The 14,842-nt window shown below is 43.0% G+C and overlaps 1 protein-coding gene across 2 annotated transcripts; it reads right to left on the minus strand.

Moving 5' to 3' along the window:
- Nucleotides 1-9,098: 9,098 nt before the first annotated feature.
- On the minus strand, nt 9,099-13,665 carry LOC123121553 (hypersensitive-induced response protein-like protein 1). 2 transcript variants are annotated; one of them, XM_044541554.1, is made up of 5 exons: nt 13,418-13,665; nt 10,764-10,983; nt 10,080-10,200; nt 9,737-9,925; nt 9,099-9,640 (listed from the first exon to the last, which is right to left on the minus strand). In XM_044541554.1, exons 2-5 carry the CDS (start codon nt 10,950-10,952, stop codon nt 9,276-9,278), a joined length of 864 nt encoding a protein of 287 aa, XP_044397489.1. In that variant the 5' UTR covers nt 10,953-10,983; nt 13,418-13,665; the 3' UTR covers nt 9,099-9,275. The 2 variants fall into 2 exon arrangements, with proteins under 2 accessions (XP_044397489.1, XP_044397490.1); XM_044541555.1 differs by lacking the exon at nt 13,418-13,665 and adding an exon at nt 13,282-13,326.
- Nucleotides 13,666-14,842: the final 1,177 nt, after the last annotated feature.

Genomic DNA, 14,842 nt, shown 5'->3' on the forward strand with positions numbered 1-14,842 from the left:
AACAAGCTAATAAAAATGATCATTCATAGATAGAACCAAAGCAGGTCAATCTAGCATATATTCATTAACACAGTACAAATTCAGATCCTACATAGATTACTAACATCAATTATTCATCCACCACCGCCTCTCTCTCTCAACTTGCCAAAACATGAATTGAATGAAAGGGCAATATCCATTTATTATTTGGGGACTAAGATTTGTTCGCGTGTAGTGAGAAAGATATACCTTTATCCACTTTCTTTATTAGATTATTTTTGGATTTTATCCAGACTTAATGTTACATGTTTGCATACCTTCAGAAGGGCCTTTCCAGTTCCATCACAAAACCTGCATAAGTGTTTCCTATTTCAATTCTGAATTGACCAAAGGCTCAAGCATTGCAGGTATGAGAATTAGTACCAAGGATAACCTACACATAATATGAGCCAAGTTAAGCCTGTACAGCAAAATCACAAGCTTTCAGTACTTAGTATAGTAGTGAATTACCTCATCTTGTTGGGATACAAAAAATGAAGAGAGGGCAAGGGAGAGGAGGAAGGCCCATGGCTCCTTGCTGGCACCGCAGTCAACACCAAATGGGATAACACTCCAAGTTTATCTTTATGTCATCCTCGCTACCGTCATCCGAACCACACCACTACCTCAGCACAGCCTGATCATTCTTCAAGGTGAGGTGAGGAATTCCCTACAACTGAAATAAAAAATGACCTTAATGCAAAATTAGCAAAAAAGAACATGAATAAGCTTGGCATACTACTGAAAAGATGATCCTCCGATAGTCATTCTTCCTGTTCATAAAGAAATTACTTGTGGATATAATTAGTTCATCAAACGTTGGATATAAGAAAACATTTTCAGCTTCACATGGGTCAATTATCTTACTGCTACCTATCATTGTATGATGCTTTAGTTCCAAGAATGTGGCTCCTTAACAACAAGAATGTGGACACGTTGTGCAAAGCCGTAGACACCCTATATACAGCAGAATGCTTTCAGTCTTAAGAATGTGAAGAAATAACAAACTTGTGATGTGGCATGTGGTGGAGGTCGTGGCCAGAGTGGCGGGGTAAGGTTTGAGGGGGTTGTCGTGCCCTCATGCAGTGGCCACACACGCGAGCTGCTTGAGGGCTCATGACGCACAGTGACCTTGTGAAAGATCGTGGATGTCGCCTAGAGGGGGGGTGAATAGGCGTTTTAAAATAATTACGGTTTAGGCTTGAACAAATGCGGAATAAACCTAGCGGTTAATTTGTCAAGCACAAAACCTACAACAACTAGGCTCACCTATGTGCACCAACAACTTATGCTAAGCAAGATAAACAACTATGTGATACAAGATATATGACAAGAACCAATATGGCTATCACAAAGTAAAGTGCATAAGTAAAGGGCCAGGTAAGAGATAACCGAGGTACGCGGAGACGACGATGTATCCCGAAGTTCACACCCTTGCGGATGCTAATATCCGTTTGAAACGGTGTGGAGGCACAATGCTCCCCAAGAAGACACTAGGGCCACCGTAATCTCCTCACGCCCTCGCACAATGCAAGATGCCGTGATTCCACTAAGGGACCCTTGAGGGAGGTTACCGATCCCGTACAAATTGCAACCCTTGGGGGCGGTCACCGAATCCGTACACTTTGGTAACCCTTGGGGGCGGTCACCAAAACCCGTCAAATTGCTCGGGGCGATCCCCACAACCTAATTGGAGACCCCGACGCTTGCCCGGAGCTTTACACCACAATGATTGAGCTCCGAACACCACCAACCGTCTAGGGCGCCCAAGCACCCAAGAGGAACAAGCTCAAGGGTACCAAGCACCCAAGAGTAATAAACTTCTCAACTTGAACTTCCACGTATCATCGTGGAGAACTCAAACCGATGCACCAAATGCAATGGCAAGGGCACACAGAGTGCCCCAGTCCCTCACTCTCAAATCCCACCAAAGCAACGAAAGCTATGGAGGAAAAAGAGAGGAAGCACAAGAAGGAGAACACCAAGAACTCCAAGATCTAGATCCAAGGGGTTCGCCTCACATAGATGAGAAAGTGATTGGTGGAAATGTTGATCTAGATCATCTCTCTCTTTTCCCCCCAAAACTAGCAAGAATCCATGGAGGGATTGAGAGTTAGCAAGCTCGAAGAAGGTCAACAATGGGGGAAGAACACGAGCTCAAGAGATAGGCCTCAATGGGGAAGAAGACCCTCTTTTTATAGGAGGGTAAATATCCAACCATTATCCCCATTTTTAGCCTGCAGCAGGTGGTACTACCGCTCTAAGGAGCGGTACTACTGCTGGCTGCAGCGGTACTGCCGCTCGGCCCAGCGGTACTACCGCTGGGACCTCGCATAGCGCCTAAGGGAGAAGGAACAAAGAGGAGGGTCGTTGAGTGGCACTAGTAGCGGTAGTAGGGGCGGTACTACCGCTTACAAGCGGTACTACCGCTCCTACTGCCGCTGCTACTGGTGCAGAACCCGACACGAGACACGCAGGTCTCGAGTCGAGGCGTTACCAGCGCGGAACTGGCGCCATACTACCGCCTGTGGCCGTGGGCGGTACTACCGCCTGTGGCCATGGGCGGTACTACCGCTTGTGGCTTTCAGCTGTACTGCCGCTCCAGGGCCACGGTACTACCGCTGGCGCCTCACAAGACACTCCCAAGCAAAACAGATGCACAGGGAAACCAGAACTGCCACAACTTCTGCAAATGAGCTCCGAATAGAGCAAACTCAAGCTTGTTGGATAGATGACGACGAGTAGCATCCAACAGCGACCTCCAACAGAGAAGAACCGACATAACCTCCAACATCGAAAACATCATAGAAGATGCACATGAACTACGTTTTCGATGAACTCGAGCTAGTCAAGAAGAAGATCACAAGCTCTAAAACTCAAAAATAGAAACACCAAATAAGAACCAAGAAATATGACGCAAGGATGCAATGGTTTGAGCTCTCTACAAACGATACGATCCAGCTACTCATCGAGAACCCCCCTTGATAGTACGGCAATCAATCCTATAACCCGGTCTCCCAACTACCACCACGAGACCGGTAAAATAGAAAACCTATCAAGGGCAAACCTTTTCCTTGCGCATAATCCACTTAAGCTAGATGATGATGATCTTATCCTCCTCAAGATGGACCACCTTTCTTGATTGTGTTGGGTCGATGAAGATCGGTTGATTGCTCCCCCATAAACCACTATGGGTGAGCCACCCTTCGACACATCTTTACCAGTCCATTGACACCACAATGGACGGCAAGCTTCAAGCACTTGATCTCTTCATGATGCTCCACTTGAACTTGCACACGGCAATCTTGATGACGATCACCACTTGATGTCATCCTCTCCATGGGTTGTATGATGTCTTCCTCTTGACGCAAGCCCATGGACATATACCTAACCCCACATAGAACTATCACATAGACCATGGGTTAGTACATAAAGTGTAATGAACAATGCTTACCATACCATGGGATCACTTGATCCCTCTCGGTACATCTTCTATGCTTTGTGAGTTGATCAACTTGATTCACTCTTGACTTAGTCTTGATCAACCTTGAATCTTTCCAACTCTCTTCATTTGGATGATGTCTTGAAGGTAAACATGAGTGATCAGACAGTCTTCTTCTTCAAGACATGCTTGCAATAAGCTCAACACTCACATGACTAATCTTTGGATAATTCCTTAATAGCACCTTGGTCAACTCATAAACTCCTTGAAACCAACACATGGACTTCAAGAAATGCCTATGGACAAATCTTTCAAATATAACTCAATGTAACCATTAGTCCATAGAGAATGTCATCAATTACAAGAACCACACATGGGGGCACCGTATGTCCTTTCACCTTGACCCCGGCAGCCACAGTCTTGGCTCTATCAGGAGGTCATGATTTGCTGCCGAGGATAGCCTAACGGGGAGACGCATGGCCGCTCTTGTTGTAGGGGCGGTGGAGGGATCAGGGGATGAATTGGAGGGAAGTTGTGATCTCAATTTGTCTCCAGAGGAAGAAGGGGAGGAGAGAGTGTGCAGGGGTGGGAGAATTGAGTGCGCCTCCCCTTGTCACAGTCGTGGATCCCTCCAGATCGGGGTCTCCGTCGTCGATCTAGCCCTTGGAGGAAGGAGCGCGGGTTGGTGTTGGGAGTTGCTGCAGGTGGTGGTGTTTGGTGGGTGGCGAGCAGGGCAGGGCCGAGGCGGCGGACATAAACCCTAGCCGGCTGGGAAGAAGAGAGGAACGAGGAGCTTTGAGCAGCCTCCTCCGTCAGAGATTTTTTTCTCGTGCGAGGGGGCCTCGCTCCCGGTTCATCCATTTTTTCTGTACAAGGGGGCATCGCTACATGCTCTTCGTCCGATTTTCTTTCGTGCGAGTGGGCTCGCTACTTGGTCTTCAGCCGCTTGTGTTTTTTTCCTAGTGGAGCTAAGTATGAAAGGGGATCGGTGGGATAAATAAATCGGAGAGGGAGGTGATCTATTTGGAAGGTGATCTCATGTATATGGTATTATTTCTGAATTCTTAATTACCAAATATTTACATGATTGAATTGAATCGACACCTGCCAAAGCAACCAAGAATAAATGGAAGGAGTATCAGACGAGATTCGGTTTTAAGTGCGAAGAAGAAAAAATTAACATGGAAGGGATGGTGGGAGGTAAGACGAAAATAAACCGGATGAAAATTAACCATACGAAAAAACGTGGAGGCTATTCTACCAACTGAGACATTAGGAGTAGAGATGATACAAATTGGTCGCACATTGATGTTCAGTTTTTAGTAGTGTGTTTTCGTGTGGATTTGCTCCGTGTTCTTGATGAATCCTCCTCAAATTCCACTCCAATCTGAAGATCGGGCCACCTACACGGCTTGCCGCACATCAGATATCCTCACCAAAACCTTGCACTTTGTTTTTCAATCCTATGATTATTTCTAGGAGATGCTTTAGTTACAAATCATGTATAGTTCAACTTTTATGAAATATTAGGCACATGGTATGAAGTTATAACATGACCCATGCCAATTTTCATATTTTTGACCATATTAAAAAAATACAAAACCATTACATTGGGTCATGTTACCTTTACACATGGCACCTTTACTTGAAAATTCAAGAAAATAAAAAAAAATACAAATGGTTACATAACAAGATGAACATAAAGGTGTACTAGGCCTTGTACAATGCAAGGTGCTTAGAGAAATAAACCAGTTTTTTAAGCACTGGTGCTTATTTGTCGAGGGTAGACACTTAATTAGGCACCACTCCTATAGAGACAATCTCTGGCGCTTAAGAAAAACTCGGTTTATTTACTAAGTACCTTGCATTGTACAAGGCTTTGGTCTATAGTATTGTAATATCAAGTTGTGGTCCAAATTTGAAGTGAAATTGATGGTGATCTTGGTATAGAAAATTAATTTTGTGAAATAACTGGGAATTTGCTAAAACATAATATGTGCAATGGTCTTGATAAAGGGGTCCATAGATTTACAAGTCAAAACTCTTTGACGTCATCTGGGATTTATCATGATCAATAAACATGTAAGAAATTGACATAGTTAATCAATGATCATAGAAATTGGTGGATGGTTGGATTATTACCTATCTAAAGTAATTTCAAGGGAAAAAACATGTTTTGGGGTAATGCAAATGTGATCTTTCTAGATTAGATGATATGACAAAACTGGATTCTATGTTGGATAACCTAGGCACTTGGATTAGAGATAAATTAATCTAGATTAACACATTATATATGCCTAAAAAGGATTTGCTCGCGAAGATTAATGCACATGAGTAACAAGATGAAAAACTTTTGTTATGTGGTTAGCAATGGTTGCTAAGTATAGAAAATTGTGTTCATTAAGATTGTACCATTTAATACTAGAGTATGTTACAATTTTTTAATCAAGTATAAAAGTCTAGTGTGAAGTTTATTAATGTTAATTCCCCCAACATTTAGACCGGTAATCTTCCTTCAAAAAACACTATGGTAGTGCTCCTAGATAGATCATGATACAAAAAAATTATCAGAGCACATAAGGAACCATCTCATTATATTTCCATAAAAAAAACTATGGTGTTTGAAACAGTTCAAATCATTTCGATAATAATCCGTTTGATCTATTTTATCGAGAAGGTCTACGGTTCGAATCCATATAGCCCTCATGGCTCGGCCTACAAAAAAAGGAAGAGCGCACCAAAAAAAGAATCCAGAAAAAACTTCGCAACTTACACTCTCATTGCAGCAGCACCTGTTAAAGTGGCGGCAAAAAAGAAAAGACTAGAAAGAAGGGGTTTTTAATACCTCCGACGAACCGAACCAAGCTGTCTGATCATCCTTGCCCGTCCCCCTCTTCCGTCAACCGTTGAAAGAGCATAGCCCAGGAATGAACCATATCGATCCAAGGTTGCAAGGAAAGAAGAAAGGTAAACCATATCATAGGAATCTTCTGATGAAGTCAATCAGAGAGGACAGTTAGGTTCTTTGTTGCCTCATCTGCTTAGCTTATAGAATTACACGGTTTATCACGATAGACATTCCAATCAATGGTTGGATGATCAATACCATCGAACCACATAGTCAGTCTAGCAGACTACATCGCAACGATAATGTCTTGCGACTGAGTTCAAGCATTCCGCCTAGGTCCCAAATCCAAAGAAAAAAAACCTCTCATCTCCATTCCATCACAATCACACATAACAGTAACCATCATCCGATATGGTGGCCAACAGAGGATCACACTATAAATCCCCAATGGCCTCGTCAACGAGATCCTTCAATGCCTCTCGGTCGGTGGCGTGCTTTGCAATCAACTCATCTCAAAGTGTTGTCACGACATTATAGACGATAGTTTTGTTGATCCCAAACCCCTCTTATTCTATTGGCGTGACGTTGTGAGGCTTGCTCGAGGTTGGGCTGGAGGCCTGCTAGACAGCAGTTCCTCTTGTTCAAACATCTTTTGCCGAGCTTTCTCCTCGTAGCGAGTTTCGCTATCGTTTCGTGCGTCCTAAATATAAAGAAAGATAGAATTGATGGTGAAAGACAAGTGTTTCATTCCCCTCCCTAATCATTGAAATTTTGAACTATCCGCTAGCTCCTCCTTTGTTTGGATTATAGCCCTTCCTTGGGGATTTACGATCCAAAGTAAATCTTTCCATGCTACTATTTCTTCGTGGGAAGAAAGTCCAAAATCTTCTTTTTCCGGTACTCCGCCCATTTAAAGCTCCAGGTGCTCGATCTTGCTGCCCATCATGCATACCAACTTCTATGATTCAGCAACGTCGTCCCAGCACCTAAGCATCGCGAGTGTGAGAGCATGATTCACATAGAGAGCTCATGTGAGGGTGTGTCGCTGATCTACTTGCATACCCGACTTTACGCCTGTGTACCAAACATGATGTGGTTATCTTGTACTCTTAAAGTCGGGCCCGCCTCAAGCCCATCCATCTCAACCATGATGTGATTATCTGCTACTCTTACCATGCTCTTATTAAAAAAATCTCAAATACGCAGGAGTGTGTGTATCATTCATTAAAGAAGGATGGGATAAGTCTCCCAAAACTTCACAATTTTACAGTCTATTTACACGCGGGTTTTCGCCCACCACCACCATATACATCTAAGCCTTACTACCCCCTATCTACCCGCATTGGGACCTCCGCAGGAAAGCCTTCTTCGTCTCCTTAATTAGAAACGTAATATTGGGTGTTGCACAGGAACGTAATATCAGGTGTTGCACAGGAAGACTTTCAATGGCACTGTGAGGTAATCCATCTTTTTTGCAATTAAATAAGCATCCTCATTCCATAGCAATAGGATTATTATCAGATTATAGGCAATTATGGAGAATCCCGAGTGCATTGTGTTTCCACGCTTTTTGTCCACGATCCACGAGTACTTTGCACAGAAACCAGCGGCAACATTGCCACATGTACGTACAAAGTTGAAGTTAAAACAAATGAAATTCTTGCTAAGTTCCTCATGTCAGCTAAGATGGCCACCACTTGAAAACGTTAAAAGTTTCCTTCATCTTAAAGTTTAACGAGCACCTGCAAACTGAACATAGCTTAGCTAGCTAGGTTCCTTGAGGTGGAACCTACCCCCTCGTGACATTGGTGTTCGATTTTTCTAAATTTATTTTAGAGCATAGCTTAGCTAGCTAGGTTCCTTGAGGTGGAACCTACCCGCTCGGGCTCAAGTCCTAGACTTGACATTGGCGTTCGATTTTTCTAAATTTATTTCAAACTTTTCAGCGATATTCGTTAAGCGATAGTATATGCTTCCATTAGCAACATCCCTCCTTCATGGTTATGAGCGACAACACCCGTGGCTATCATAAAATATCCAGATTTAAAAGTGTCGTCAACATTAAATTTTTGTCGTCGAACATCCTCTTGTGAGATGATCACCCTGCTTGGTTTGGTGCCAAAAAATTGGCTACAAATTGGTTAGGTACCAATTTTATTTTGCCAATATCTCGGCACACAACCCCTTGGCATTCTCTAACTAGGATAGCCTGTATTGGCGACCGCATGTATTGTAGACCACATCATGCACTTGAGCCGGACAGCAACAACGCCCGTGTTTGACACTGACAATTGAGGCCTTCCGCTGGATCAAGGAGGGCCATCATACTACTATCGCTGGCAAGCTTGCCATGGCGGCCACTGACATCCCAGAGCACGCACAGGTTGACATCCGGGTGTTCAACAACGAAAGATGGACTCGAAGCTACAACGTGGTCCTTCCGCAGTTGCAAACCAACACGTGCTACCCTTCCGCAACATGGACTCTAAGCTCAACTATTTGGAAGAAAATTATCTAAGTATTTGATTCAGCTCAAGGCTGAACATTTTGAAATTTACCATGCTAGTACATGTTTCCAGTTCATCGCTAACTTGCTATATGCTACAACTCCCAACACTGCATCTTCACACTGTATTCCAGTAAATCATGAATGAACATTCATCCTGACATTCCCTCGCAAAACAGGAAAGGCATCTCAGAAGAAATCGCCCATGAAAAGTATGTAACCTTAAACCGTCATTTTACATGCAACTGACAGCACTAAAAGGCAAAATAAACGAGGCAAAAGGATTAGATCAAGTTCATCACCAGCATTTCACAACACACTTATATCATCCTGCATCCCCAATAGGTTAAAGGTTTTGTTACCGCACATCGACCTAAGCCACGATCCACATATGGTTCCATATAAGTCATAATCATACAACACGCATCATATTAGAGAGTACTGTAGGCGAAGCAAACTGCTTAGTTGTCAGAGGCAGACTGGCCCTGAAGAAGATCGTCGCGGATCTGCGTGGCGATGTCGCGCACCGCGCCAGGGCCATGGGGGATGAACACCGCCGAGGACTTGGAGGACGCGCCGACCTCTTTCATAGTATCAAAGTACTGGGTGATCAGCACCATGTCCATCACATCCTTTGCAGTGGTGCCAGGCACATTGACTGAGAAGCCCAGGACGCTGTCCCTCAGGCCATCCACAATGGCCTGGCGCTGGCGGGCGATACCGAGGCCAGACAGGTACTTGGCCTCTGCTTCACCCTCGGCACGCTTGATCTGGACAATCTTCTCAGCCTCCGCCTTCTCGTTTGCAGCCACCCTCATCCTTGCAGCTGCAAAAGGCACAAGTATCATGTCAGTAATATGATGGAGGCTAGATTTAAGTACACGTGTCCAACTTTCATCACATCAGGCCTTCAGCAAATAACCTGCATTGATCTCATTCATCGCCTGCTTGACATGCGCATCTGGCTCGATGTCGACAATGAGGGTCTGCACGATCTCAAAGCCATATGCCGACATAGCCTTTTCAAGTTCATCCTCCACAGCCTGTGCTATATCATTCTTCTGCACGAAAGCATCATCCAGGTTGAGCTTTGGAACACTTGCCCTGATCACTGTAGATATCAATCAGTGCCCCAAATTAGTGGATACAGGAGGAATAGTGGGATATGGTGAACAAATTTCATTCAGTTGTATCAGTGATGATATGAATATACCAAGCTACTGAAACAGCATATAGTAATCTTCACTTATTCCAAGAAATCCTACCATCAAAAACATAGGCCTGAATCTGGGATCTGGTGTTGGTCAGTTTGTAGTATGCGTCGCTTTCTTTGCCAGCCAGAGGTCGGTACTGAATTGATGCAACAACAGTGACAAACACATTGTCCTGTAGAACTTCACATGTCAGCAACATCACGATAATTCTTAATAGCAGAAGAAAATACAGAACACAGTATCAATGGCAATGTGACCTTTTGGATACTTCATTAGGTCACTAAAGGATTAATAATTACTCCCTCCGTCCCATAATATAAGAGCGTTTTTGACACTAAACTAGTGTAAAAAATGCTCTTATATTATGGGATGGAGGGAGTAGTAAGTATAGTTATACGAGAACGTTCCTTAATCTCATGTGGCAGTCACTTTAGGATTCTATCCAGATGGCAAACCAAAATGCTAAAATTTAGAAGTTGCAGGAAGTAACTAACTATATCAATATAATTTTATATTCAACTTTCAATGCCGTTCATTTTACATAGAAGGTAACAGGAAAAACAATGTTTGTTCAAACAGGGATTCATGTGATTTAAAGCCCACAAAGACCTACTATAAGATGCGACATTAAGCTTTAAAATTTCTGTTGGGACAAAAAAGATGGCACCATTTTCTTCAGAAATAGAAGACATCTAAGCATCCATTTTGTAACTGGGTGTTAAGATAGTGATAAACCTTTGTCTTAGTTTCGCAGCGCACATCCAGCTGCTGCAACCTGAGTGTGAGATGGCCAACTACACGCTTCCCAAAGATCCAAGGCAGGCAGTGGCATCCTGGCTCAAGCACACTGTCAAACTTCCCAAACTGCTCTCTGATGGCCACAGTAGATTGGTCGACTTGAACACAGCAGCACAGATTGCCCATACTGCAGACTTCCGATCACTTCCGGTAGCACCTGGATATTTCATATATCATAAGATCAACAAAGTAATAAAAAATATGTCTACAATGATGATATGCATAATACCATTAACTCTTTTTTCCAAATATAAGTCACCAATAGCAACTACATGACAATAAATGCTTCCGTCCAAATTTTCACACATTATTAAATCAACAAGTATCCCTAGACTCAAGATAGGCGGAAAGTCAAACACCTTATAAACTCATTCAGAAGTCGCATGATGCTCATATCGACCAACAAAACAAACAGTTGTGCCTCTAAACACCTAGAGAAATACTCAAAGAAAGCTATTTACTCTAAATCTAGCTTTACTGATGCTTGATTTTCATTTTCTCAGTGAACAAAACTGAGATCTCCAACTTACTTGAGCAAAATGATTTAATGCGTTTGTACAAAATTACAATGCTGCAGAGATGAACATAGATAACTATAAGAGCTTTCTGTAGAACACCACAAGAACAGAACAGCAAAAGAACTAACAATTCTTGAAAACAATACTAACAATCAATGGAAGAATGCAACAGAACATGCCTGAGTCGAAATTTAAATTGGCAAGGCAAAAGTGAAATGCTCAGCTGGTAAAAGGATAGGGCCAAATTAGAAACAGGGTGGACCTTTACAAGGAAGGCAGGCATATGCAATGCGCCTTATAAGCAAGGGTGCACTACAGGTCTACAGCCTGTTCAATTATCCCATTGTTATGTGTATCCACTTGGATGGAGACCAATGAAACCAATCAGCAAGCGTATACGCATCCTAAGCAATTCACTAATCGTCCACTTGGGCATTCGAGCTAACTTAAGAACATATGAATCACTTTCAATGGCTTAGGCTATTTGTAAAGGAGACAACTACGTACAGAACAGGTAGATTAGACAATGGTAAGATGCTAAAGACTGCAACTGTGCTTCTTGAAATCATTATTGATTCCAATGGATTAATGTGCAATTGGTGACAATTATATGGCCCCACTCCCACCACACACAAAAAATAGCAACTACTCGTTCATAAGCATTACAAGGCTTCAGAGCTGACTAGCATACATAATACAACAAATGTAAGAGCTTTGGCTAGAACTCTGGAAAAACAGGAAAGCCAAAAGAACTATGTAACAATATTAACCCCATCATATAGAACAATATCGAATCTTAAAGTAATTCTTGATAACATGTTTACTGCAAAGCAAACAATAGAAGTATGCAAGTATGCAAGACAAGAAAGAATGCTTGGCTTGTACCAGGATAGGTTCAAATTGACAAGGTGGGGTGATTAATGAGGCAGGAAAGAGGTATATATAAGCAGTCACATCAAAAAAAAAAAGGCATCCATACATAGAGCAAAACTGGGTAGCGCCGTTAAATTCTCCATCGTCCAAAGTTCGGCCAGGATCTGTCATCCGCAAAGTAGTTTCGATATAAGCAAGGATATGCTACAGCCAGCATCCTCCTCAATTATCCAATTGTACAGACATAAACCAGAACCAATCAGGGAGTGCCTACATGAGCCTAAGCATTGACTAATGCCCCACTTGCATGTTTGAGTCTTAAACATTTTGGATGCATAATGGGTATACGCTCTTTGCAAATCAGCAGACAATAGCGTACAAGAGAGTTAGTTGGACATTGACAAGATAGTAAAAGACTGCGACAGTGTGTTTCTTGCTATCATTACAATTTGATTTGACAAGCAATTGGCAGAAAATTCTATGATCCTACTCATACCACACAAAAAGTTCAGCAATTTCATGAAAAAGTTGTTAATTGATTATGTAAGGAGAAAACTAGGGAAAAGACACCCGGGTAAGACTTGGTGCTACACTCCAATGAGGGAAAGGATATCTGAGAGCAACTAACACAAACACCTACAGTTCTCGTCCAAACGACTAAACTGCAGTAACTTCCAATTCTTTTTAGTTTTTTTATATAATTACGAGGAAATTGCAGCGGATAGAGATCGAGGACGACTAGACTCTGGAGCGTCGCACCAGACATAAGAAAGAGACAGCGTGTGGAGAAAAACAGGGTAAAATCCATCCTCGACATTAGGGTTTTTTAAACAAAACAAAACAAAAGGCAACGGAGCAAGAAGAAAGAATCAAGGGGGAAATTGCGCGAGGGAGGCGGTGTGGGTTGAGAACCTCGACGACGCGCAAATACTCGGCACTAGAGACTACTACATCAAACGAAGAGGCAGAGAGGGAGAACAAGAACACAAAACGGAAAACGGAAAAAGAAAAAAACAGAGGAGGAGATCGATGCGCTTGGGTCGTCAAGATCGCACCCTCCCTACCAAGAAGCAGAGCAGAATCCTGGAGCAGAGGAACCACAACGAAATGCCCAAATCTCACTCACACGATAGCAAGCGCTGCTTAATGAGGAAGGAGGGAGAGAAAAATGAGGGTTTTTGGGTCGCCACAGTTCTTTACCTCCGGGGCTTGGAGAAGAGTGGGGAAAGGTGGGCTTGCGAGTGAGTTGCTAGGGGCAACGACGGCGTCTGTTGTGTTTCCCCACACTGCTGCCGCGGCCCTAAATAGTCGGCACTGTAGATGAGGATCAGCGGAAGGGGCCAAGACCTACTGTGAAAATCATTGCGATTAGCGCCGTTGACACAGAGTACTACCGGATTCGGTTTGCTGTCAGCCGGCGCCAAATTCAGTGTTTTGATCCTTTTAAAAAAGTTAAGCAAGATCTGGCTGTGGTTTAAAAAATCAGGATCTGACACTTTTTCTACCGTGGGAGCCGATGATGATAGGGTTAACGGCAGTCGACGGCGCCGTTGGGTGTGGCTGACATGGCTTAACGGCCTACCGCAAACGAGCCTGCCGGTAGCTTGGTAAACTTTAACACCAACAAGTCTGGCGGTATGGTGGACCCCCCCCTACCGTTGCTAGGGAGGAAAAAAATTATGCGATAGACAGTGCAACCCTACCGCCAACAAGCCTCGCGATGGGCAGTGCAACCCTGCCACCGTTGCATACAGATTTTTTGAAAAGCTAAACTTAATAAACTTTGATCAAGTTTTTTGGCAAAAAATATTTAAATCTAGAATGTCAAACATATATCGTTAGATTCACCATAACATGTAGTATCATACGTTATATATTTGGCATTGTAGATATAAATAGTTTTTTCTATAAATTTGATCAAAGTTTGACTTCTTTTAAAGAAAATACGCACTACATTATGGAATGGAGGGAGTATTTTTTGCGGTAGGGTGTACAACCCTACCACGAGGGACTATGGCGGTAGGGCCCTGTCCCATTTAAATTTGTATTTTCATTGAGCAAAACTTGATTATTCAATTAAAAAAATTCATCACAGAGTATAATATAGTTTGCAAATCAAAATTAGGATCTCACACATCATAATTTGCATCACACATCAAAATAAAGGATAGTTCAACATATCCAACATAGCAAATAGTTTAGAAAATCGATGATAGCAAGTTGTTCAACAGAGCCAAGAAGTTCTCTTTCGCAGCTCAACACAAAGCAAATAGTTCTATCACTTCATCTTCCTCCCCCTCTTGGCAATGCGCTCCTCTTTTCTCTTCGAGCGAGTCTCTTGCGTTGTTGTTGCGCGACGAGGACGCTAAAAGGGGGATGGACTCTTCCATTGATTTTTTGGTTGTTTTCCCCTTTTGTCTTGAGTTGGTTGAGTGGGTGGAGGTCCATCATCCTCGTCGTACTCCTCCTCTCCTCCCTCTTCCTCTTCTCCCTCGGCTTGCTCCTTGTCTGTGCTAAATCTGACATATCTCGAGGTAGAGTCCTAAGCTAGGCATCTTGGAGCGATGGTACCATGGACACGTGATTTGCCCAGGTTCGCGCTTTCTCAAAGAGATAATACCCTAC

This window comes from Triticum aestivum, chromosome 5D, assembly GCF_018294505.1.
Source record: "Triticum aestivum cultivar Chinese Spring chromosome 5D, IWGSC CS RefSeq v2.1, whole genome shotgun sequence".
Lineage (NCBI taxonomy): Eukaryota > Viridiplantae > Streptophyta > Magnoliopsida > Poales > Poaceae > Triticum > Triticum aestivum.

Excerpts from the sequence above, each read along its gene's own strand:
- LOC123121553 (XM_044541554.1), bottom strand. The coding sequence starts at position 10,952 with ATGGGCAATCTGTGCTGCTGTGTTCAAGTCGACCAATCTACTGTGGCC. Across the intron at positions 10,201-10,763 it reads GCTGCGAAACTAAGACAAAG|GACAATGTGTTTGTCACTGT; the intron begins GTTTATCACTAT and ends GAAGTTCTACAG. Across the intron at positions 9,926-10,079 it reads TCAGGCCTATGTTTTTGATG|TGATCAGGGCAAGTGTTCCA; the intron begins GTAGGATTTCTT and ends TGATATCTACAG.